We start from the raw sequence: 26,798 nt of genomic DNA, 5'->3' as shown, positions 1-26,798 counted from the left end.
CCCCAAAAATGTTTAGAATAAGATCGTCACAGCTATCAGAATAGAATGGAAATCCAGAAAGAATTAAACATTTAAAGAAGACAAACATTGACAAGGTGTGTTTTTTTTTTTTTTCCAAATATATATTTATATTATAATCTTGGTAAACTTATACAAGAGATATACAGTATAATATATACATTGTGTAATAAATAAAATAAAAAAATCTGAATATAAAATTCTGATGATTTTGCCTATCAAATACAAAGCTTTGGATAAATTATTGGCTATGTCTGGTTTTCTGATCACTGACAAAGTGGATTTTTTTTTTTCCTAAGGGCAAGATTTGGTGAAGTATGTAGACCAATAATATATTCTTCACTCAGTTTTAGCAACCCAAGTAACCCTGCCTTTTAATGAAGTTTAACCCCTTAAGGACACTTGACATGTGTGACATGTCATGATTCCCTTTTATTCCAGAAGTTTGGTGGTTAAGGGGTTAAATGTCAAGCTTTTCTACTTTTGTTTTTTTCTTTCCTCTCTACGTTAATCTGAGATGTGGTAGAAAGTAGGTCTTTAAAATGTTCTTGTGCCATTACAAATGCATTTATGATCTTCCCAAACCAGTCATTGCCACAATTATTTTAACGGAACACTAGAGTGCTGAACTACATGTTTCGGTGTCCAGCCCCCCACCCCACTCAGAATTGAATTAAAAAAGTATTTACTTACTTTTTCACCAACGCTGGGGCTGGCCCTCTCTCCATGGCTCATCAATCTTGGTCATCAATCTTGAATCAATGTATCTCTATGGGGAGGGTTCAGCGTCTCCATGCAGAGCGTGGAGACTCTGAACATAGGACCTGCATAGATTGCAGGACCTAGCCAGGAAGTTCCTCTAGTAGTTGTCTGAGTGACAGTCATTAGAGGTGTTATTAGGCACCAATGTAAACACTGCTTTTTCTCAGAAAAGGCCGCATTTACATTGTTGACCCTGCAGTGACAGGCTGTAGACAACAGAACCACTACATTAAGCTGTAGTGGTTCTGGCGACTAGTATTTATAGTGTCCCTTCAAGAATACTTCTACTGAATGTTGCACATTGTCCTTTTGGAGGTTGGCACCTGAATGCTATGCTCTCAGGCCCTCTACTACCAAATAACTTAAGAGTCATGGAACTAACCAAATATTAGTGAATCTCTTTTTTAAAATAGTATCTTGCTGACTGTTTTAACCAATATTACCAGAGAGACAATGCATTTACAGTTTTCAATTTGCAATATGTTTCCAGGAACAATCAGGCGGTGCAGTAGACATTAAGCCGATTTTACAACAGCTAGACCTCATATTGTCTGCAGCACGGAAGACTTCTGTATTGGATCTTCTACGTCCAGTGCTTTTTAACAGCTGGTGGAAACCTGCAGAAATGTAAAATTAAGTGCCCTAAGAGGAAGTCTCTAAAGTAGTATAAAAAGACTCCTCTATATGTCGAGGCTATGGAACATGTCAGTGATTTGGGACAATGACGAGCAATTTTCAATCCTTAGTCAACTGGATATATATTTTTTTTAAATGGTATGCGTGATATATTGCCCACATGTACACAACAGGGTTTTCACCTGTTTGTTCTGGTTTCCAATGTTTTTTTTTCTTTTAGATTCAGGTGAGATTTTTTTATATTATTGCTCTTTAAACCATTTTTTTGTTGGAGTACTACTGCTCTGCATGGTACAGTTTGACAATGTTTCACAAAGATAGGAGGACATCTCAACCAACATGGACAGACGGACGTTTTAGCTTTGGTACCTGTGTGTTACTTGCAGGTATGGACATCGTAAATTCGCACACATTCCTGACAGCTCACATAGCAACACCAGTGGAAAATGCAATGACATTTCTCCTTGCGCTTCTCTGTGCGCGTGTTGTGGCCTCGTCCACAACACAAGAGATCACAGCCATCGATTCCATGAGATGTCACGTTGCAAGAACGTCCTCTGGTTCCGAAAGAGCCAGTTTCCGGGTTTGGTTCACAGAAGTTGGGCGAGTTCTCATAATAGACCAGATCCCTCTCCGTGGGAGGTTTAAATAAGGAGTACTTGGCCCTGAGGGTTTCCACCCAACCACGTGACTCCCGGTGTTTCTCCACGGACATCTCTGAAGCGCTGTCGTACTTATCCTTCAAATGGTCGCCAATGGCTCGGAAGTCTGGTTGCGACCACCAGCAGGTCTTCACCTCACAGCTACCAGAAAGACCATGGCACTTGCATTTCAAGTGCATGTGGTCTAGGATGGTCTAAGGAAGAAAAACAAGTTTGTTTTTTGGTGGTCAGTGGTAAAAAAGGGGCAAGAAAAGTCAAAACAGTATTGCCAAGTATATCTGATATTAATTATCTGTATATACTGTATGTATAAAGATAAACCTTCCAAATATGGAGCAGTTATTGTGGAAACCAATTGAATGTTTCTTGTTTAGACACATTTAAGACTTTGCACCAGAATTGTGCTTTATAAACGTTTTCCCCACCTCTCCTAAGTTATTCACTAAAGTGTGACTTGCTAGGGATTCCAAGAGATTTTAAGTAAATTCTACAAGTCCGTTTTCACTTTGGCTAATGTGGCCTTAAATATTAATGATAAATTGGTTACCTGCTCTTGATTTTCAAATTACTGTATTTGTCGGCTTGACTGTTTGTTTCTTTTGCCTCTTTTTTCTTTCTCATTTTGTCAGTCTCTCTGTCTCATACCTACGCTTATTTTGGTATTAATATCACTCCTTTCAGTTATGCGGGACTTTGTTTCTCTTGGGCAGCCAAAACCCTTGTCAACGGGTAGAATATAATGTTACAGTAGGTGTTTAGTTTAGAGCAAACAGTAGTTTTAGAATAAATCAATGTTGAGGGCACTAAAGCAAATCCCCTCATGGCGGTGAGAGTATAATTATCAAATATCGTTTTTTCATCCCGTTTTCTATTTGTCCCAATTCAAAGGGGAATTATCATTTATTATAATTTTTTTTTACTAATCCCTATACTTAGATTTGAGGCCTGAAAATAAAAAAATATGTGATCTTTACTCCTGTATTTAACTCTATCATGGAACTGGGTACCTCCAGCTTGGCTCCTTGTCAGTCATTATATCAATATCTGTCCTTTTCAGGAAAGAAAGAAAGATCGAGAGAGAGAAACTAACTTTTGCTCCTGTCATTCAGCATAGAGACACCGCCCCCTCCCCTCCCCCCCCCCCTCCACATGCGCCAGTTATGTTCACTTAGGTGGAGACAATCAAGTGAGCAGGAGGGAGAAAAAAAAGAATAAATAAAGGTTGTCCTTCAATGCTATGCCCTGACTGTGCCAGGTTTGAAAAAGTTTGTGATGAACTGCCAAACCGTTAATAAACAAGTTAAATTGAAACCATCTCATGAAAAAGGTTAAAGTGCTTTACAAACCATTGCTAGTTTTCTTTAAAGGACCACTATAGTGCCAGGAAAACAAACTTGTTTTACTGGCACTATATTGTCCTTAGGTCCCACCCTTAAAACGCCTTTAGCCACTTACCTTAATCCAGTGCCGGGCTCTCTCCCTCCTCCATCGACGTCGGCTCCCAAGTTTAGCCAAATGCACATATGTAACCACAGCCGCGTGCACGCTTTCAAACCGTTCATCGGAAAGCATAACTCAATGCTTTCTTATGGACGTTTTGCGTGCTTAATGCGATTTTCGCATTGAGCATTGCAGAAGCGCCTCTAGCGGCTGTCAGTGAGACAGCCACTAGAGGCTGGATTAACCCTGTCATGTAAACATAGCAGTTTCTCTGAAACTGCTATGTTTACAGCTGCAGGGTTAAAACCTGGGGGAACTGGCACCCAGGCCACTTCATTGAGCTGAAGTGGTCTGGGTGACTTTAGTGGTCATTTCTTAGTTTTCTTTAAAGACAAAGGATGGTTCCCCTTAAAAATGTGTGTTGTAATAAAACTCTTGTCTATTATGTTCAGTAATTTAGCTGTTTACTATACATAGTCATTTATCATGTCTAAATTTGTTTTCATTCTTGCATTGTTAGACTATTCTGCTTGTGTTACTGTTTAGTTTTTAGTTTTTTCATGTTTGCTCACCGCTCGTCCTGCCTCATTGTTGTGTCTGTTCATGGCTGATCGGGCGTCTGGACGATTCTCTCTGGCATCAGCGAATTCGCGGGAAACCAGGACTCCAAAGTCGGCGTCTTCGCTGCAGCCACCCCACTTCCAGCCGTCACCGGGGGAGCCTTTGTGATGGGAGTCACAACCACATATGGTGGAGCTACCTTCCGCACAGGATCGGGTCACTGCAAATGCCACCCCAGCGGAGGCGATGGCGTGAACGAATGCTGATTCCCGTGTGGCTGTAATAGAAAGCATACAAGTAGCACACTAATATTAATATAGAATATACACTAAAATAGATTTAAATGTTCCTCAGTACTGGAACAGCTCAAACGTCTGATGGAGAAAGGGTAGAACTACATGATACGTTGCCAGTATTTATTGGGTAAAAGCAATAAAAAATTTAAAAAAATTATTGTGACCATTTATCTGTCCATCAAGATGGTGGAATAAATTGTCACCGGGAGACTGGGCATTCCTCCAGCATTAACCCTATAGTATGTTACGAACATATTTACGAACAGCTAAATGTTCAAAAATATTTATTTTAATAGGCAATGGCAAGAACATTGAGTCACACCCGGAACATGCATTTTACAGGAATAGTGCCGCCATAGAGCAAAAAATGTATCCAAAATACGGATTAAGGAACAGCACACATGGAAATAGTTCTATATTTTACAAGGCTACTTAAAGTCACCTATCTCAGCAAACAAATATGGGGGTTCAGTTACAACGTCCGGCCATATCATGTTAAGCACATCACTACTCCACACAGTACCCCAATATCGGTGGGTCCTACACTAATTTTAACATGGGAGACACAGTACTAGCATTATTTAATTTGTCTCGTATGTTAAAATTAGTGTAGGATCCACTGATATTGGGATACGGAGGAGTAGTGGTGGGCTTAGAGGGACACTACAGGGAGTGCAGAATTATTAGGCAAGTTGTATTTTTGAGGATTAATTTTATTATTGAGCAACAACCATGTTCTCAATGAACCCAAAAAACTCATTAATATCAAAGCTGAATATTTTTGGAAGTAGTTTTTAGTTTGTTTTTAGTTTTAGCTATTTTAGGGGGATATTTGTGTGTGCAGGTGACTATTACTGTGCATAATTATTAGGCAACTTAACAAAAAACAAATATATACCCATTTCAATTATTTATTTTTACCAGTGAAACCAATATAACATCTCAACATTCACAAATATACATTTCTGACATTCAAAAACAAAACAAAAACAGATCAGTGACCAATATAGCCACCTTTCTTTGCAAGGACACTCAAAAGCCTGCCATCCATGGATTCTGTCAGTGTTTTGATCTGTTCACCATCAACATTGCGTGCAGAAGCAACCACAGTCTCCCAGACACTGTTCAGAGAGGTGTACTGTTTTCCCTCCTTGTAAATCTCACATTTGATGATGGACCACAGGTTCTTAATGGGGTTCAGATCAGGTGAACAAGGAGGCCATGTCATTAGATTTTCTTCTTTTATACCCTTTCTTGCCAGCCACGCTGTGGAGTACTTGGAAACGTGTGATGGAGCATTGTCCTGCATGAAAATCATGTTTTTCTTGAAGGATGCAGACTTCTTCCTGTACCACTGCTTGAAGAAGGTGTCTTCCAGAAACTGGCAGTAGGACTGGGAGTTGAGCTTGACTCCATCCTCAACCTGAAAAGGCCCCACAAGCTCATCTTTGATGATACCAGCCCAAACCAGTACTCCACCTCCACCTTGCTGGCGTCTGAGTCGGACTGGAGCTCTCTGCCCTTTACCAATCCAGCCACGGGCCCATCCATCTGGCCCATCAAGACTCACTCTCATTTCATCAGTCCATAAAACCTTAGAAAAATCAGTCTTGAGATATTTCTTGGCCCAGTCTTGACGTTTCAGCTTGTGTGTCTTGTTCAGTGGTGGTCGTCTTTCAGCCTTTCTTACCTTGGCCATGTCTCTGAGTATTGCACACCTTGTGCTTTTGGGCACTCCAGTGATGTTGCAGCTCTGAAATATGGCCAAACTGGTGGCAAGTGGCATCTTGGCAGCTGCACGCTTGACTTTTCTCAGTTCATGGGCAGTTATTTTGCGCCTTGGTTTTTCCACACGCTTCTTGCGACCCTGTTGACTATTTTGAATGAAACGCTTGATTGTTCGATGATCACGCTTCAGAAGCTTTGCAATTTTAAGAGTGCTGCATCCCTCTGCAAGATATCTCACTATTTTTTATTTTTCTGAGCCTGTCAAGTCCTTCTTTTGACCCATTTTGCCAAAGGAAAGGAAGTTGCCTAATAATTATGCACACCTGATATAGGGTGTTGATGTCATTAGACCACACCCCTTCTCATTACAGAGATGCACATCACCTAATATGCTTAATTGGTAGTAGGCTTTCGAGCCTATACAGCTTGGAGTAAGACAACATGCATAAAGAGGATGATGTGGTCAAAATACTAATTTGCCTAATAATTCTGCACTCCCTGTATAGTCACCAGAACAACTACAGCTTAATGTAGTTGTTTTGGTGAGTATAATAGCTCCCTTCAGGCTTTTTTCATGCAAACACTGTCTTTTCAGAGAAACGGCAGTGTTTACATTGCCTCTAGGGACACCTCCAAGTGGCCAATGGAGGTGCTTCCTGGGTCAGTGTGACCGAAAAAGCAGCCCTGACGTTCAGCGTCCCCACGGAGACACTGAATTTTCCTCAGAGAGATGCATTGATTCAATGCATCTCTACGAGGAGGTTCTGATTGTCCAAAATGGCAGTTGGCCCCGCCCCCTTGCCGATTTTAGCCAATCCAATGCTTTCCCCATGGGAAAGCATTGAATTGGCTAAAAATCAGCCATTTTGATGTTGTCACAAATGGGGCGGAGCCAGCACCGGCAGACCCGCGTGGCGTTGGAAAAAGATGCGTTTTAAACTTTTATAGGGGGGCAAGCCACCTAAATGGTGGGTTTTAGCACTATAGGGTCAGGAATACATGTTTGTGTTCCTGACCCTATAGTGTTCATTTAACATTATATGGCAGGGTGGTGTAACTGAACCCCCATATTTATTTGCCGAGATAGGTAATTTTAAGTAGCCTTATAAAATATAAAACGCTATATTTGTTTGTGTGCTGTTCCTTAATCTGTATTTTGTTTAAAGAACAGTGATTGACACATGTATAGACACATTTATTCAATAAACTGGGATTTTTTAAGAATTAACAAGGAAATTGCAAGTTTTAGACTGAAGCAGATAAATGGGGAAGAAATTTGGCTATTTTTTCATTTTGGCTGTTTTATCCTAAATTTGCAATTCTCTTTCTATTCTCCACTATTTGTATTGAGAGAAGTGATGATTTTTTTTTTTTTTTTTATAAATATAATTATATTTATAATAATAGAAATAGTATTTACCACATTATGGTATTTGCTTTTTTGGCTATCACCATCTTGATCTCACTATAGAAAATAGTTTTGCTTCTTTTTAACTTAAAATGTTACATTTATAGAGTTTTTTTTTTTTTTTGTTTTTTTGTTTTTCATTTTTCCCACAATTCATAGCTTTGTAAATAGCTCCCCAAGAGAGATCATGATTTGAAAACTCATTTTTAGCATCTAAGCCAGAAACTGATACAGTGACTTACTCAAGGAAAGTGCACACTGGGATTCCAAGTAACCATTCACACATCAGAGACAATCACAAACGTCTGCCCTAATCCCGAAGCCTATTAGATTGTAAGCTTTTGGGATAAGAGAAAGACTCATACAAGGGCAGGGTATCAATGTACAGATCTGTGCAGGATAAAGTGAAGAGGGGATTAAGCCCCTTATTTAAAGGCTCCCCCCTTCTGCTGCAGACCGGCTAGTTACCTGCTGTGACACTCAATTACCCTTTGTGCGATGGTGTCACAGTGTATTAGTGACATAATGATGGACGTCTCTGGGACCCGTGTGTGACCAAACTGCCATTTCCCTGTCGGTTCGTAGCAACAGCCATCTCTGCGCAGACTGCACACTTTCCCCCTGCTTCAGGAGACCCCTTTCTGTCTGGGGGGGGGAGCAGTGAAAGGGCGTGTGAATGGTCCTGGAGTCCCGCTGGGCCCGGAGCCCCTCTCAGCCTCGCAGTGGGGAGGAGGCTTAAACCCTATTCATTGAGCACTAAGCTCATTTCACTTGTTCGTTCTGTAACTGACCCGCCAGCCTCTGTGTGAGAGCAAAAACTGCATATTCTCATCTATGGGAAACCTGCTCATCCACTGTCTCTGCTCTCTGTATTATTCCTGCTCAAACTCCACGAGCTCCCCCGACCTCTGGAATATATCTAACACACTAATGGGTTTATTTAACAAACTCTGCATCGGATATAAAAAAAAAAAAGCTTGGTTTGAAAAATGCAGGCCAAAATAGCCGATTTGGAAAAATTCTCCAATTGAGCAAGAGTCAAAGATTGATTATTTTAGTCTGAACTTTGTGACTGTCTTCAACTCACTGCAGTTCAGTGTTTAGTAAACAAACGCCTATAGTGTCTTATAATTGTAGTGTTTCGCAAAAGCCCGCCCATCCAATCATTCAAATACAGCACAAACAGTGCTCTGCCCGTTTAAGAATTTGCACTATATTGAGAGGCTACAAAGCAGGGGTTTCTGGGAGTTGTAGTTCACCTATTCCCTTACTAGAACAGCAAGCTTTGGCTTTAAATCTCTGCTATTCATGGATTCGTGGAATTAGCTCATAGAAGGTTGAGGGAGCATCATGATTGGATGGGTCACTTCCTTGTCCAGGCACTGGTTTACAAATCCCTTTTCAGTCTTGGAGTGGCAGAAAGATGAGCAATACATTAAAGGGACACTCCACTGCCCAAATACAAAAATTACTATTTAGTAGATACACCCCAATGAAAACGTGCATGTATTTAATTATGCATTTTTCACTGGGAGTTTACCTAAAACCAGCTTGCAAAAGCCCTTTGCAAGCCCTCCCCTTCTAACCCCGCCTAGACTTTCTGTGGCTGTCCAATCACAGACTTCCAAATGCAGCTCAATGAGAAGTCTTTGCAAGGCAGGTGCTCTGAAAAATTGCTGCCTCTTGAGTTTAGCTTCACTGAGCTGAAACAAATACAAGACGTAACTGGACCGGGTGTCTGATTAACAGCCAGTTGGGGTGCCACAAGGATAATTTATAAAAGTGCCAATTTCTGTTGAAATTTGTACTTTTTTGTAAAATGAAAAAGTAAGGACATACTCTCTCTAGCAACACCTCCTAGATGTCAAACTGGTGTTCGGGAGGATTTTCTATCTCACTCACTTTGAACCATAAGTGCTGGAATCAAGGTATTACTCACGTTTAAAGGGACACTCCAGGCACCCAGACCACTTCTGCCCATTTGAGTGGTCTGGGTGCCAACTCCCACTACCCTTAACCCTGCAAGTGTAATTATTGCAGTTTTTATAAACTGCAATATTTATCTTGCCTGGATAAGTCCTCCTCTAGTGGCTGTCTACTAGACATCCACTAGAGGGCACGTCCGGGTTCATAGAACACGAAAAGTGTTTTAAAACGACGCTGGAGCCTCCAGCGTCACCGAAAGCATTATTCAATGCTTACCTATGGGGAGGTCTAATGCGCTGACGTCGGCGGGGAAGGAGCGTATGAGGATCCTGACCCAGCGCCGATGTTTTAACCCCTTCAGCAACTTGGGATGGGACGTGGGAGGGAGAGGGGACCTGCAGTGCCAGGAAAACGGTTTGTTTTCCTGGCACTGGAGAGTCCCTTTAACCCTTTTGGTACCAAAATGTGGGGGAGCAGTTGTCTAAAGAGTTTAAGGAACATTCCAATAAAAAATAAAATTACAAAAATTATAAATATGGCGTAAAATTTGAAGTCCTATGCTTCTAGTCAGGCCTTAAAAGTTACTCACTTCTGCAGGACACAATATGGTCATCAGTGGTTTATTCTCTAAAGTGAGAATTCAAATCGAATTTCAAACATCTGATTGACAACCTCTACAGGCAGTCTTAAGTGATTATCTGTCCCTTTAAGTGATTATCTGTCCCTTTAAGGCCAGAGCAGCCAAATTTAACTTAGATCATTTTTCCAGTTCGGCTATTTTGATTTTAAATTTTAAATTCACTTTGAATTCTCACCTTAGTGAATAACCATGTCAGTGTTTAGATAAATTACTTTCATTTGAATATGAGTATGTCTTAAGAGGGTGTAAGTACATGCGCACAGTTACTTTCAGTGCAGGAACTCTCGTGAGTTTTATTCCCAACCTGGAACGTTACCTTTATCCAGGACTGGTCCAAAGATAGCCAGGCTGTCATGGATCGTAGTACAGTTCCATCTTCTGCCACGGAATTGGTGTTGGCATTCCTGAATTCCTAGCTTCACCCCTTCTGCCACACTGGGCATTATCTCAATGTAGTTTCGGCAAAATCGCATTTGTTTCGGTACCAGTCCAGGGATAGACCCGCAGAGGATGGGCTGTGAGCCCAGGGTGCTGTACTGTTGCCCAAGAGCCAAAGACCTAAAGGGAAACATCAACAAGGCGTCATTAACATTTGTAAACAATAGCTTAACCCTTAAGGTCACATGACGTGTGACATGTCATTATTCCCTTTTATTCCAGAAGTTTGGTCCTTAAGGGGTTAAAGGGACACTATAGTCACCAGAACAACTATAGCTTGGGGGAAAAAAAGTCATGCTGCATGCAGGCTGTGTGAGTCACAAAACAAAACAAAATTATTTAATTCCTAAATGGCAGAGAATTGAGTAGTGAGACTGCAGGGGGATGATCTGCACATCAAAACTGCTTCATTAAACTAAAGTTGTTTTGCTGCCTAAAGTCTGTCTTTAATCCTGCTCTGGATGCCCCTGGGATTTTTTTTTTTTTTTTGGAGATGGGGGCAATCAAAGCCACTAGTCACACAGTGATCTTATATAGACCCCTGTCTCTATATTTATTGTAATTAGTGAGTGGTTTGATTGCTAATAGCTGTCCGTGTCCTTTACATTTTTAAAATTACTTTTTACTTTGATATTGATATGTTACTTCCTAGTTAGCACACAGAAAAGCAAATTAGACATAAAAAAAAAAGAAAAAAATGTTCAAACTGTGTGCTTTTATCTTACTATACACCATGGGTCGTCAACCTGGTCCCTACCGCCCACTAGTGGGCGTTTCAGGATTCCAGGTGGGCGGTAGGGATTTTCTAATTTTGAGAAATTGGGCGGGTGCGAGCCGGCGGTACCCCTGCGACCGGGTACCGCCATCACCACTTGCGGCCCCAGCCCGGGCGGCAAACCGCCAGGGCCGCATATGGAGGGGTCCATCACAATCCACATCCATCGGGTGGCCCTGACAGCATGGGTCACCCGATGGATGTGGATTGTGAGGGGGCCCGGTCAGCGCTAGGCGCTTTAAGAGCGCGAATGGGCCCCCTGTGATTACATCAAAGAGCTGGGAGGAAGTGACTGCACGTCACTCCTCCCAGCTAACACACAGACCGCGCGGGAGGAAGGAGGAGGGAGGAAGAGTGGGAACTCTGACTGCCATCCACCTGAGCCACCACTGGACCCCAGGGAAAGTCACCCTCCTGCACCTAAAATGTAGGAAACAGGAGGGTGACTAAAATATTTTGTGTGTGTTTGTTTGTGTATGTGTCTTTGTATGTATGCATTATGTGTGTCTGTCTGTATGTATGTGTCTGTATGTGTATCTTATGTATGTGTCTTTGTATGTTTGTTTGTGTCTTGTGTGTGTGTGTCTTGTCTTTGTATGTATGTGTTGTGTGTGTATGTGTCTTTGTATGTATGTGTGTCTTGTGTCTGTATGTGTGTATGTGTCTTTGTATGTATGTCTTATGTGTGTGTCTTTGTATGTGTGTGTCTGTATGCATGTCTGTGTGTGTCTGTATGTATGTGTGTGCCTGTCTGTCTGTATGTATGTGTGTCTTGTGTGTGTGTCTGTATGTATGTATGTGTGCCTGTCTGTTATAGTGGGCTATAGTAAGTGGGATACCTAGCTCAGCCTTCCTACTGGGCATTGCTATAAGGAAGGTTTAAACCTTTTTTTTAAAAAGGGGGAAAAAAGAGTGGGGAGGGGAGCTGACGCACAGATGAGAAATCATATTATGCGCAAACAGAGAAGTCGTCTGAATATCACCGAAAGAAGAGACCTTTGCTTGTTCCTTACGAAAATCGAACCAGATATTAAATATTTTAGTAATATCGCAGCATCAACCTCAAGGATCTCATTAATCACTAGTAAAGGTAATTTCAATTTACTTTATTGTTTTCTCATTAAACTTTATAAAGTTAAAAACATTATAAACATGCATTAAATAGTACGTACATTTATTAGTAGTAGTAGTAGTACGTACATTTTATTTTTTTTTAACCCCTTAAGGACCGGACTTTTTTTGCGATGTTGTACATTTGCGACCAGGCATCTTTTTGACACTTTTGTGGTGTTTGTGTTTAGCTGTAATTTTCCGCTCTCTCATTTACTGTTCCCATACAAATTATATATTGTTTTTTTCAGGACAAAAGGGGCTTTCTTTACATACCATTATTTATATAATCTCATGTAATTTAATTTTAAAAAAATGAAAAAATATGATAAAAAATTGAAAAAAATACACGTTTTTTGCATTTTATGTGAAAAATCTTTTACTCATCTACAAAAGCGAATGAAAAAAACTGCTAAATAGATTCAAAATGTTGTCCTGAGTTCAAAAATACCCAGTGTTTACATGCTTTTTGCTATTTTTTTTGCATGTTATAGGGCTATAAGTACAAGTAGGATATTGCGGTTTCAAAACATACATTTTTAAAATGTATCAATAGTGACATTGTAACACTATTATCTGTCATAAATTGCTAAATAACACCCCACATGTACATATTTTTTTAAAAGTAGACAACCCAGGGTATTCAATATGGGGTATGTCCAGACTTTTTTAGTAGCCACTTAGTCGCAAACACTGGCCAAAGTTAGCGTTCATATTTGTTTGTGTGTGAAAAAAGTAAAAAACTAAATTGAACGCTAATTTTGGCCAGTGTTTGTGACTAAGTGGTTACTAAAAAAGACTGGACATACCCCATTTGCAATACCTTGGGTTGTCTTCTTTTGAAAATGGTATGCTATCATGGGGGTAATTATCATTCCTGGGCTACCATACGCTCTCAAAGGCAACGTAACCAACCTGGCCATTTTCAATGTAAAAATATTTGACCCATATATTTGACCCTGTAACTTTCAAAAACGCTATAAAACCTGTACATGGGGGGTCCTGTTCTACTCAGGAGACTTTGCTGAACACAAATATTAGTGTTTCAAAACTGTAAAATGTATCACAACAATTATATCATCAGTAAAAGTGCTGTTTGTGTGTGAAAAATGCAAAACAAGTCACTTTCACTGACAATATCATCGCTGTGATATGTTTTACTGTTTTGAATCACTAATATTTGTGTTCAGCGAAGTCTCCCGAGTAAAACAGTACCCCCCATGTACAGGTTTTAGGGTGTCGTAGAACGTTACAGGGTAAAATACAGTGATAGCAAATTAAATTCTCTGGAATTTCGGCCTGGGTTGGCAGGCAGGTCCCTTAAATTGCAATCAATAAAATAACTTAATTATGTAAAAATATTACATAAATACGCACGTAGAATTTAAATATATATGCATATTTATATATTTGAAGTCTACGTGTATATTTATATAATTATTTATGTAATTTTGTATATGGACATATGAATAGTTCGCATTCTTTTTATTTATTTATATATACATAGATATATATACAATTTCATTCTAAGTGTATTTTGATATAAATATATATATATTAATATCAAAATACAGTTAGAATAAAATTTCATATAGATATATATATATTTTTACATTTTTATTATTGTTTTTAATTTAATTTAAATTATTTATTATTCGTATTTTATAATAATATATATATACAATATATAGTTATTATATATATACGTGTGTAAATTAATTATAAGTGTATTTTTATATTAATATATGTACATATTAGTATAAAAATACACTTAGCATTACATTATATATATGATATATAGACATATATTATATAGGTATAATATATGTCTATATATCATATATATACACATATATATAATAATATATATTTTTTTTATTAACTTTCACTTTACATTTTTTTTTATTTTACAGTTGCAGGGAGACTGCCTGTCAGCACAGACAGTCCCCCTGCAGGCAGAGAGTAGGACACCTATTGTGACCATGTGGTCGCCCTGTTGGGCGATCACATGGCCACAGGGGTCCTAAACCGCCATGGGGAGACTGTCTGGGCTGCAGGCAGTCTCCCCACACCGGGAGCACCGCCGATCGCCGCCGGGGGAACGACGGCAATCGGGTAAGTACATTGGACGGTTAGGACGGTTCAGGACCGTCACCGGTCGGCAACGCAAAAATGCCGATGACGGTCCTGAACCGTCCTCCGTCCTTAAGGGGTTAAACACCCTCATTTCTAAAAAATATTCTGCACTTGCGCGAAAACTGGTGGGCGGTAAGGAAATTTTTTCAACCAAAAAGATGCACTAGTGGGCGGTAGGTAGAAAAGGGTTGACTACCACTTCTATACACAAATCAATTTATTCTGTGAGTAGAGGTATTACAATAATAATAACATTTTAAAAAATTGGTGTGATGGCAAAATACATACATACTTGTATAGTTATATGGTTGGACGTAACAACCACCCCTCGACGGTTTTGCCAATTTTGATATCTGCATGATAACTTACACCTGTATCACCATTTTCTAATAGAAGACTTCCCATGATGCATAGCGTTAGGAAGTCCAACTTCAGTTAGGCGACCAAAAGTTGCCTAACGACCCTGATGTCCCTCTAGTGGCTATCTGGTAGGCAGCCGCTAGAGGTGACATTAACCCTTAATGTTTGATTTAAAAACTGAAGTGGCCTGGGTGCCTATAGTGTCCCTTTAAAATAAGAGATACAAAAAGAAAATGCTTATATACAAGTATTTTCATAAGCAATTGTGAACAAAGGTTCTTGAGAAAAGGGTTTCCCAAACTTGAGTGTGAAAAATAAGTCGGTGGGATAAGTGTATAAAAACAGGGTAAAAAGGCTGCGAGGTGTGTGGCTACAAATTATCATTTTCCGCTGAGAGCTTGATGGTTATAAATTGGGTTTAATTGTGGATGAAAGTCGGTATGATGCTCATCAGCGCTGTGTTATAGTAGCCGTGATCTCCCCTTCTGTCCCTCCAGATGTTTCTGTTGTGTGTGAACATGTCGGCCCTCGTTTTCTAAAGATTAATTACTTTTCTGTCTTTACCAATTTAAACAGAAACCCCACTTTTTAATTTCCCAGCTGGTTAGATGGGGTTACATGGTTTTCAAAGAAAAAGAAGAATCCCCCCACTCCCAAATGGTGCTCAAAGGCCAACTGTAAATTTTTCATTGCTATTTAAAATAAAAGCTCGCCTTTATTATTGCATTTCTTTTGCGTTATTTTTTTATCTATACATATCAGTATATAGTTTATTTTGGTTTTTTTCTAGTTTACTGTTGCTCCATGGGGGCAGCCATCTTTAAATCTTTATCGGTCAGAAGTGCCGCTTATCCATTCAAAAACCCAACCAGGACTTAATCAGAAGTTAGGGCTCATTCACAAATCCAGCTGCCATTTACAACTCAAAAGCAACTCAAAGATGTGTTCTGAGTGGAGTTCAGCAACACAAATTGCACACAGTCTCAGAGGGTTATTTACTAAAGTCTGACTTGTCGGGAAGAGAATTTCAAATTTCAGATCAGAGTTGTCAGAGTGGAATCATGGGACTTAGGGAATTTAAAAAAAATGTAAAATTATCTTTGAATTCCTGACAATTCACAGTCACTGACAAATTAAATATCCAGCGCTCTTGCACTACATCCCCAGACATCCAGCGCTCTTAGACTGCCTCCCCAAACATCCAGTGCTCTTACACTGCCTCCCCAAACATCCAGCACTCTTACACTGCCTCCCCAAACATCCAGTGCCCTTACACTGCCTACCCAAACATCCAGCATTTTTACACTACTTTCCCAAATATCCAGTGCCCTTACACTGCCTCTCCAAACATCCAGCACTCTTACACTGCCTCTCCAAACATCCAGCGCTCTTACACTGCCTCCCCAAACATCCAGCACTCTTACACTGCCTCCCCAAACATCCAGTGCTCTTACACTGCCTACCCAAACATCCAGTGTGCTTACACTACCTTCCCAAATATCCAGCGCTCTTACATTGCTTCCCAAAAACATCCAGCACTCTTACACTGCCTACCCAAACATCCAGCGTTCTTACACTACCTTCCCAAATATCCAGCGCTCTTACACTGCTTCCCCAAACATCCAGCACTCTTACACTGCCTCCCCAAACATCCAGCACTCCTACACTGCCTACCCTTAACATCCAGCGCTCTTACACTGCCTCCCCAAACATCCAGTGCTCTTACACTGCCTCCCCAAACATCCAGTGCTCTTACACTGCCTACCCAAACATCCAGTGTGCTTACACTACCTTCCCAAATATCCAGCGCTCTTACACTGCTTCCCCCAAACATCCAGCACTCTTGCACTGCCTCCCTAAACATCCGGCGCTCTTCCACTGCCAAACCAAACATCCAGCACTCTTACACTACATCCCCAAACACCCAGCGTGCTTATACTGCCAAACCAAATATCCAGTGCTCTTACACTGTCAAACCAAACCTCCACCTCTCAAAATACAAAATACCCAAACATCCAGCGCCGTTACACTGCTACCTCCAAAATACAGAACAAATTACAGAACTGAATGGCCAGTACTCATACACTGTCACAGATAAACAGATCACCTCCAAAATTTTAGCATTGCTACACTTCTTCCACTACCTGCACAATCACCTAGCACTCTTACAATTTCACCTCACCCAGTGCCCTCACCCTGCTCTCCTCAATGCCCTCAATGCCCTCACACTGCCTCCTCCAGTGCTCTCACCCTACTCTCCTCAATGCTCTCACATTGCCTCCTGCAGTGCCCTCACCCTGCTCTCCTCAATGCCCTCACACTGCCTCCTCCAGTACCCTCACCCTGCTCTCCTCAATGTTCTCACACTGCCTCCTGCAGTGCCCTCACCCTACTCTCCTCAATGCTCTCACACTGCCTCCTCCAGTGCCCTCACCCTGCTCTCCTCAATGCCCTCACACTGCCTCCTCCAGTACCCTCACCCTGCTCTCCTCAATGCTCTCACACTGCCTCCTGCAGTGCCCTCACCCTGCTCTCCTCAATGCTCTCACATTGCCTCCTGCAGTGCCCTCACCCTACTCTACTCAATGCACTCACACTGCCTCCTCCAGTGCCCTCACCCTGCTCTCCTCAATGCTCTCACACTGCCTCCTCCAGTGCCCTCACCCTGCTCTCCTCAATGCTCTCACATTGCCTCCTGCAGTGCCCTCACCCTACTCTACTCAATGCACTCACACTGCCTCCTCCAGTGCCCTCACCTTGCTCTCCTCAATGCTCTCACACTGCCTCCTCCAGTGCCCTCACCCTACTCTCCTCAATGCTCTCACACTGCCTCCTCCAGTGCCCTCACCCTGCTCTCCTCAATGCTCTCACACTGCCTCCTCCAGTGCCCTCACCCTGCTCTTTGCCTCATCCAATGCTCTCACACTAGTTATTCTACTACCCATCGATCTTCCATTGCAAATTCCAACGCTCAGTGCTAACACTTCCCTCCGTCCTCACCTTCCAACCTCCTCTTACAGTGTCGTCTTCAACACCAAACAAACATTTTAAGATATTAAATCCTTCACATCCCAATTATTGACCTTACTCTGCTTAAAAACCATGAAACGCTGCTTCTAACGTCTTTACCAGCTCTCATCACTGAAATGTCAATCTTGTTTTTCTCTTAAACCAACCAGCAAAGTAGTCATACACCATGAATAAAACCGTCCTTCACACCATCACACTGCTCCCTACACACAATAACTAGACATATTATACATGTCCTACACCAGTCCCACCAGAAAAAAAGACTAAAAGCTCGACCTAGTGGAAAAAATGTGCACTATGCCTCTGGCCTACTGTATCGAGCCATTGACACTTGTATTCCATTCCTAGAGGCGCCCTAGAGGTCAATCAGGCACCGTACAAGCTTCAGTGAGTAATGGACATTCAGATTGTGCAATACACAACATAAAGTCATGAAATAGAAGAAGTTATTAGAAGTGAAATCCAAATTGCAACATTTAGGCAAAAATAGGAGATGCAATATTTTCAACTAAGCTACGGTTACAAGCTAGCTATTAAGTTTGAAAGTCGGACTCTAGTTTTCAACAATTCATAGTTTAGTGAATAATTGTGTATTTACTCGTAGGACAGCGTTGCAGGGAGATCTACAGAAAACAAAAAAAATTGATCCGGACAATTCTCAGGACCTACGTAAACGTGGCTCCCAAGTTCATACTGCTGGCAACCAACAAATACATTTTTCTTCTTCTGGTGGTTTTTTTTTTTTCCACCCAAGCTCCTACCAATATCCAGCAGTAGATTAACCCTTTCCACTCCTGGAATTTTCATCCCAAATCTAGACACACTCCATGAATTCTCCTATCCTGATCCTCGAGAAGATCTCATTACAAACAGCTTATGAGTAGACCCCCAGATCTTTGGTGTATCCCACCCAGACAGAGCTTGGCCAGACAATACTGCTCATCCCATAGCTTAATCCCCGCACAATAAAAAGGATTAAACTGCCCCGGAAATTACCTACTGGTCATCCATCCCAGGTCAACCAGCTCTGGTACCAAGGTTACCCAACACAGCGTTCCAATCTTTAAGGAAGATGGGCATTGTATATATGGGTAAAAAAATTGTATAGTGAAGTCATGGCAAAAACTGGTGTTTTTCTGGGGCAAAGGGCTAAATCAAGAGCAATCACCGTAGACTAGAAACCAATATGATGTCTCAACATTTAGCAAATTGCACCCGAAAAAGTAGTTTTGGTTTGATAAATCTCCCCCTATTTCTCTGTTAATCAAATCTGTTTTGATGATGAGCCAAACTCCATGTTTGTGTTGGCAAAACACATTATTAAGGGAAAGGGTTATAGGATTATTCTCAGTCTCTGTAACAAGACTGTTTCTGACTGTCTATAACAACTTTATCCATTCATCCATCCATCCATGGATTTATATAGTGCATAAACACAGTAGGATGCTAAGATAGTCAAGACACTTTACTGAATAACCCATGTCAATCACAGCATGCCAATACATTGCGCACCCCTCGGTCATTCCATAATAAAAGACACAGTGAATTATTATACAGGCTACCCCATATGAAGGAACCGCAAAATACTCATGTGTGTAATAAATGCTGGGTTTTCTAGATGAGCTTAATCTGACCTTTACATCCTGGCAGTATTCCAAAGAGATTATTAGAAAATCTTTTATCACTTAAAATATTGCTTTAACACTGATATTTAAAGTAATGAAATCATTAGAATTGTGAAATGTCAGGCTAATTTGCTTTATTTTTTTTTTACCTTATGGTACCCCTTGCTACCTCCACTGGAAGGCTGTCCAGCTACCTACTACCCTTTCTATATCTCTATTTGCCCTTATGGCTTCCATTGGACGGCTATTCCAAATAACTAAAACTCTTTTAATAACTCTATTAACCTTTATGGCTTCCACTGGAAGCCTGTCCAGCTACCTACTACTCTTTGTATAACTATTAACCTTTATGGCTTCCACTGGAAGGCTATTCCAGGTATCTACTACCATTTCTATATTCTATAAGCCTTTATGGCTTCCACTGGAAGGCTATTCCAGGTATCTACTACCGTTTCTATATTCTATAAGCCTTTATGACTTCCACTGGAAGGCTGTTGCAGGTGTCTGCTATACTTACTATATCACTATTAGCCAATACTCCACTGGAAGGTTGTTCCAGGCACGTACTACCTTTTCTATATAAATATTACCACTTGCTACATTCATTGTTATCCTTCAATTATACACGCTGCTATTTCAACCCACATCCACTTCTTCATTCAATGATAGTCCGTACATTTAGTGTCAGGCTGATTTTAGTAAGAAATACATTTACAATCAAAATAAACAAACGATCTTACAATATTATATACAAATCACAAAATGTACAATATTGCATATTATAATTTCAAATATATTTTGAGTCTGATAAGACAATATTTTACACACAAAAAATGCCTTGGGTTATATTTGGCTGTATTTTAGCTATCAAACTTTTTATTTAATACATATATACGCTTATAAACACGTTTAAAGTTGATATTTTTCAAAGACCTTTTGCGATCATTTACTAAATCAGATAAATCAGGAAATGAGGCATTTAAGAAAATCTCTAATCTAATATCTTTTTTTTTTCTTTTCCACATTAAAAACATCTGCTCGTTCAAAGTATTTCATAAACACATAAAATATATATATATATATATATATATATATACGTAACATAAAATGTTTGTATACAAACTGAAGGCATTTTCTCACAACAAATAAAAGCAATATATTAAAGGTATTAAAACGTGCTACTAAAAAGGCTTAAAAACCTGAAGTCAAAATATAAATAAAGATTTAGGATATAAAACACAATTAAATAATGTTACATAGAGAATAGCCTGCAGCTTTCTTTTGGAAATCGTAGAATTAACTGAGATTTAAATTAAAAGCAATTTAATCATAAATCGAAAAGTTATACATGTGTATAAAATTTATATTTTTTACCCTCTTAAAATAATTAACTAAACTTAACTGTAACAAGTTAAATGATAAGGTTGCAATAGTGCACTAGTCTATAGATTTGTTAGCTTCAAATAGCATAGCGATAGATAGTATTTAACCCATTAAAATATGATCCAAAGTAAAATGAATCCTCTACAACAACTTTTCAAAACACTGTTTTTTCACCAAACTTTGAATTGTAACAAAGTGAAATTCAAACAGAAAAATTGGGGCTAAACTAGTCACTATAGGGAATTTGAAGAATTTTTACATATGAGCTATTTTGGCCTACGTTTTGCCATTTAAATTTCAATTCACAAAAATTTGGAGTTTAGTGAATGTTCCTGTCAGTTGGATCTCTCTACGGGACACTAATCAAAAGAGGTAGAAAGTAGAGCAGAAATTAAAAAAGTGATCGAGATAAACTCGGAGCTAACTCTTAAGAAGAAATGTTAAAGAATCACATGCAATTTGAAGTTGTGCAGATAGGAGGGAGAACTGTGGATTAAGTAGGAGAACCCCTGTAGAAAGGAATAAAGAGGGGGACAATTTATTTTAGGCTCTTCGTCTGGAGGGTAAGATGTGGAAAGTAGGGGTGAGGGAAATAAGGAGATAGGTACGTATCTCTTACCACCAAATGGGGTAACCAGCCAAGACAGGGGCAGCAGAGAAGAACCAAAGGAATCGCAAAACACGGAGTCTGTCCATGGGGGCAAGAGGGGTATCTTTTGAGTGCTGCAGGTGTTGGGGGAATGAGGAGACCTTGTCGGGGAGGTGAAGAGCATCCCATGAGAAACTATCCTTTTGCTAAATTTCTAATTTTGTGGGCAGGGGTTATTGAGGCATTATATAGCCTGCCTTCTGATCATGGACAGAGAAGGGAAGCTGGATGCCATCAGTCAACCAATCCCTGAGCCGTAGGATAAGGTATGAAAGTCCTCCTCTCTTGGAGCTGTCAATCAAACCACCCCCTGACACTCTTTCTTAAGACGTCTTCCCACACAGCCTCTGTCTCTCTGCATCCCTCCCTCATTCTCATCTTCTTATTGCTGTTACGCTACCCACATTAATCGTTTCATCCTTTGAATTTAAATATATAGATACGTGAATTATATACAGTTCATGTTGTTATATATACTTCGCATAGAATATATTGTTTTATATAATTAACGTTAAATAGATATTGTACACTATGGTATGGCTTTGTATTGGTGTATTTGACTTGCTCTTGCAGGATTTCAAATAGAATATATTTGATTCTTAAGGAGGAACAATAGGGTCCTGATACTGCGGTACAAAGCGATGTGTGGATGTATCAGTGTGACGGTCTATAACGGTCTTTCTGGAGTCTCACGTTGTAGCCGTATGTATCTGTCTATTTATTTGTGGCTCTTTCAGAGTTATACACTAAAGTGAGAATCGTCGGGGATTAGAAGTACATTTCAAATTCAAGACCAAAGTAGCCAAATTGGAAGTATAGTCCAGAAATGTTTCCATTTTGTGAATTTTGGCCTTAAATATTCTATTACTCAGAGCTGATGTAACTATCTAGAACTGGGGGTGTTCCTGATGTTTTCCTGTAGTGCAGAAACCATCACCCATATCATAGATGACATTAGACAATGTAAGATAATTGCTGTGAGCAAAATCCACTCTTTTTTTGTGTAAATGTCATGGACAATATGTGCAGAAACCTCTTAATGCTTAAAGCAAAAATCTACTGATTTCTCATAGTTAAGGCACAGATATATTGTGGACTTTGCTCAATGCAAGAAAACAAACTGAATTGTAGACATAAGCATTTGTTCTCAGACCAATCGCCATTCGTCCAAATCCGGAATGAAGGAAACGGCGTACTACAACAAAATGAACAAAAAAAGAATGATAAATTGATAAATTGAACAAATAGAGTCATTCAATTCATTAAAGGGAAACTATAGTGCCAGGAAAACAACCTTGTTTCCCCGTGGTGCAGAAGGGGTTAAAAAAACCTTTCTGTTATTTACCTTGGTCCAGCACCAATGACCCTCGGCACTTGCTCGGGTCCATCTCCACTCCTGACGTCGGTGGGATGGTGACCTAATGCGCATGCGCGACGATTGCCGCGTTCGCATTTGGACTTCCGAATAGGAAAGCATTATACAATGCTTTACTATGGAGATTCCGGTGACGTTAGATGTCCTTATGCATAGCGTGAGGATGTACAGTTAGGTGACCAAAAGTCCCTAATGACCCGGAAGTCCCTCTAGTGGCTGTCTGGTACACAGCCACTAGAGGTAGAGTAACCCCACAAAGCTAATTATTGGAGTTTCTTAAAAACTGCAATAATTACCTTTCCAGAGACCTGGGAATATGCATCCAGATGCATCCTGGGTGCCTATAGTGCCCCTTTATGTTGTTCAATACCTTTTTGGCTGTAAAAGGGGTAGGAGAGGAGGAGGGAGTGGATTTTCTCTTGGCTAATCAGCTCCTTCATTGGCAGTGATTACAGGGGGATTTGACCATTCGTTTTCCCAACGTACCCTGATACATTATAGCCATGAGGATGTTAGGAAACAGCCAGTAAATGTTTTTGTTACCTAAACTTGACCAATCAAGTTGCTCATTAGGGAGTTGAGAGGGTGTAAATTAAAACTGAAGGCGGGGAATGTTTCTAACACATCGACTAGAGCTCTGAAGGGGCAGCCGTGACACTGTGTGACACTGTGTGACACTGTGTGTCTTCTGAACTGTAGTGATTCTGTATTCCATACTGGGATTCTCGCAGTGTTCCCGGGAGAGACAGAGGCAGACAGTAGCTGTGCAGTGGGCACAGTGTCAGTTCTTGCTGCGCAGTGTTTCTTTCTGCACTGTACACACATCAAAAGGATTGGTTATTCTTTAGATTGCAAATAAATTCTGTTTGATTATTTTAATAAGGCATTTAAGGGGCATGAGGTGGATGCCCCTTAGTCTAGGTTAGGTTTAGCTTTGTACCCTCTGCCTTTGCAGCCGGTAAATATTGAGGGCGATGATGTTCACCAGAAGACGGGTGCTGGTTACTCTGAGGGTTTGGAATATCAGCGTTTTGGGAGAGAATCAGGTGAGTCACCAAACGCCCACTCATTCACCAATAGATTGGCCAACAGCCAATACCGTAGCCCAACACATGGCACTGAGGTGGCAAACTAGTTAACTATACGTGGTTGGCTAATGCCATTAGTTTATAGTAAGCCAGTGTGACTGTCTCTGCCATATGTGCGTGTTCCTGTCTGTATGTTCACAACTTTGTCTGTGTCTGACTGTCTGTATCTGTATGTGTTCCTGCCCGTAGTTTCATGTCTGTGTTGGACTGTATCCGTATGTTTTTGTGTGCCTAGTGCACATCTAGTATGTCTGTGTGTTACTGTGTGTATTTGTTACTATGTTTTTGTGAGTGCCTACATGTATTTGTGCAGCTGTTTTGCTATGACAGTGTGTTTCGCTGTCTCTGTCTGTTTGAATTCCTCCCAGCACTGGAGATTATGAGCAAAGTACAGGAAGAGGTAGCAGGTGATGCAGCGGGGGAACCCTTATATGCGACTCACACCAGGCCTTACAACTGTCCCAATTTTGGTGGGTCAGTGTGTATTTTATAGTCCTCTTGTCCCGACGTCCTAACCATGTTCGGGCTTTTGACGAAATCAGGGAACTGTCCCCAGAAACTGTAGTGGAAGCGCATTTAATGACCTCACTAGGACCATGAAGTGGGCACTGAAACCGTAGTCCCTGAATGGTCTGCCTACATGATTGGCAGTTAGCCTGGCATGCATTTCCATGAGGCTAACCTGTCTCTTCTTTGGACCCACCCGCCCCCTTTCATTAAGCATTAAAAATTTTGAGTTTGGACAGTGGAGAAAAACTCATGATGTTGAGATAGGGGTCTAAAATATGGGCAGTATCACAGAATCTTGAACAATTGGGAAAGGAATATTCACTCGAGGGTCAATGTGAGAATCTGACTTTATTTTTGTACATATTAAACCATCTGTGACATATTACTAATCCTCAGACAATACAAAAAGAAAGTGGTCTGATTCTCATTCTCCTACAGAGCACCGCAATTATGGAATAACCTCGCGGACAACCATCTACCATTCTAAAACCCTTTAAGAGTTCTGTCCCTATTCCTCTATAAAGAACGCACCTGTCAACATGGTTGATAATATTTTGTATTTGAAAAATCCCGCTTGAAAATGTAAAAAAAATTAAGTTTAAACTTAACTGAATTCCAGGTGATAGAGAAGCTGATTAGAACGTTTCACCAGCTCAGAGCGCAATTGTGCTCTCTAAACTGGTGTAGGGTGGTGGTGAAGAGTGGGTTGGAAGGAAATATTAATAAAAAAATTAAAAAAAAGCAATCTTCCCCCCCTGCTGTGATCACGGCTATAGACATAAAATATGCCCAGAATTTATGTTATGCAGTCCGGAACTGGGAATTCTGGGCCGCCAAAAGTCACATGTGATGGGGGTGTAACTAGCCCAGCGGCACACAATTGCAAAAATCTCTAACTGTGTAGTGCTTCAAGCAGAAACACTACACTTCCAGGCTCCTACCACCATAACTACTTCAAATCACTGCAGTGGTCCTGGTGGTTTGAGTAACTCTCTAACGTTACCATCATGGGTCCCTATAAAAGCTGAGCGAAAAGCATCAGTCAAGTCACAAGCATACGGCGTAGCAAAAGAACATAAATGTAACTCAATGTTGGCAAGTCAAAAAGCACGCAGAAGTGTAGCGCAGGTGGTATTAAAAGTATGGCAATCGCCGTGGAACCAGCAGGCAAGTTCCATTAGTGACTCCTCCCCTTTTCCATTTCGCAAAAATTTCTAAAACATATACAGGACACTTTGATAATTCCCAGTGTATTGTGCAATAAGCATAATCCATGCGTTGTACAATTTGTTTTATAACGTTGTGTGGTTCTGGCGTATTCTGTTTTATATATTTTGTAATATCAAAATTTGTTTGGCATGTTTATTACAATCTATCATATTAGTACATTGTGTTTGTTTTGGATAATTTGTGGAGTAAACGCTTATTTAATATTATATGACTTGTAGAATGTAGAGTATATACTAGTCATATAATGTGTTGTTAGTGCGTAATGTGTATATGTTATAATATGTTGTTTTCATTTACTGTTTGTTTTATATCATTTGTGGCACTAGAGTACATTTCTTTTGACAGTTAGTGCCTAGTGTATGCTGTTTTAAGTTTTGTGTTTTAATGTATTGTGTTTACATTAAAGTGACCTTTCCATATCTCAGAATCAAACACATTTATCTTGCTCAATGATGTCCTACAGCCTCTCCCGACCTCTGCTGTAGCAGATTGATTTAGGCTATTTTCATGAGGATAGTGAAAATAAAGAGCTCCCTTAAGTCGCCATGAAAAGCCCCCCTGCAGGGAGCGTCTCCTGGGAGACCCCAAACTGCAGGACAACCAGCTAGGGGCTCTACGCTGCACCAAGAAATGGGGATGGGAGGGTGTGGAGGCATGATTAACCCCATGTACAGATTAATACACTGGACCGCGTTACATACCAGCGAGCTCTGAACTAGTCACTAGCAAGATTAGTGCTCTGAAAATGCAAAGATCCGCTCTGCAGACTGCAGTATATAGAATGGAGCAATAGCCTGCAATGAATATCAAATGGTGCGATCATCATATAACTATAGAGGCAGCTCCAGATACTTGTCTGTGTCTCTTTAATGCATCTTCGCTACCCCCACCCCCCCAAAAAAATAATTTAAAACGTTATTACTTTTTTTTATGTTTTTTAAATAACACTGCCAGTGGGCCGTGCTTTTGCTCTATAACGTTGTTAGCAGGACAGTAGAGCTGATGAAAGCCA

The 26,798-nt window shown here is 40.4% G+C and overlaps 1 protein-coding gene across 1 annotated transcript; it reads right to left on the bottom strand.

Moving 5' to 3' along the window:
* Positions 1-1,285: 1,285 nt before the first annotated feature.
* Positions 1,286-21,717, bottom strand: WNT3 (Wnt family member 3). Its single transcript, XM_063425589.1, has 4 exons — positions 21,554-21,717; positions 10,394-10,635; positions 4,091-4,356; positions 1,286-2,272 (listed from the first exon to the last, which is right to left on the bottom strand). Exons 1-4 carry the CDS (start codon positions 21,628-21,630, stop codon positions 1,793-1,795), a joined length of 1,065 nt encoding a protein of 354 aa, XP_063281659.1. The 5' UTR covers positions 21,631-21,717; the 3' UTR covers positions 1,286-1,792.
* Positions 21,718-26,798: the final 5,081 nt, after the last annotated feature.

This window comes from Pelobates fuscus, chromosome 6 (assembly GCF_036172605.1).
Source record: "Pelobates fuscus isolate aPelFus1 chromosome 6, aPelFus1.pri, whole genome shotgun sequence".
In the NCBI taxonomy this organism is placed as follows: domain Eukaryota; kingdom Metazoa; phylum Chordata; class Amphibia; order Anura; family Pelobatidae; genus Pelobates; species Pelobates fuscus.
The sequence above is the reverse complement of the archived record's forward strand: the minus strand, read 5'-3'. Positions and strand labels throughout refer to the sequence as shown.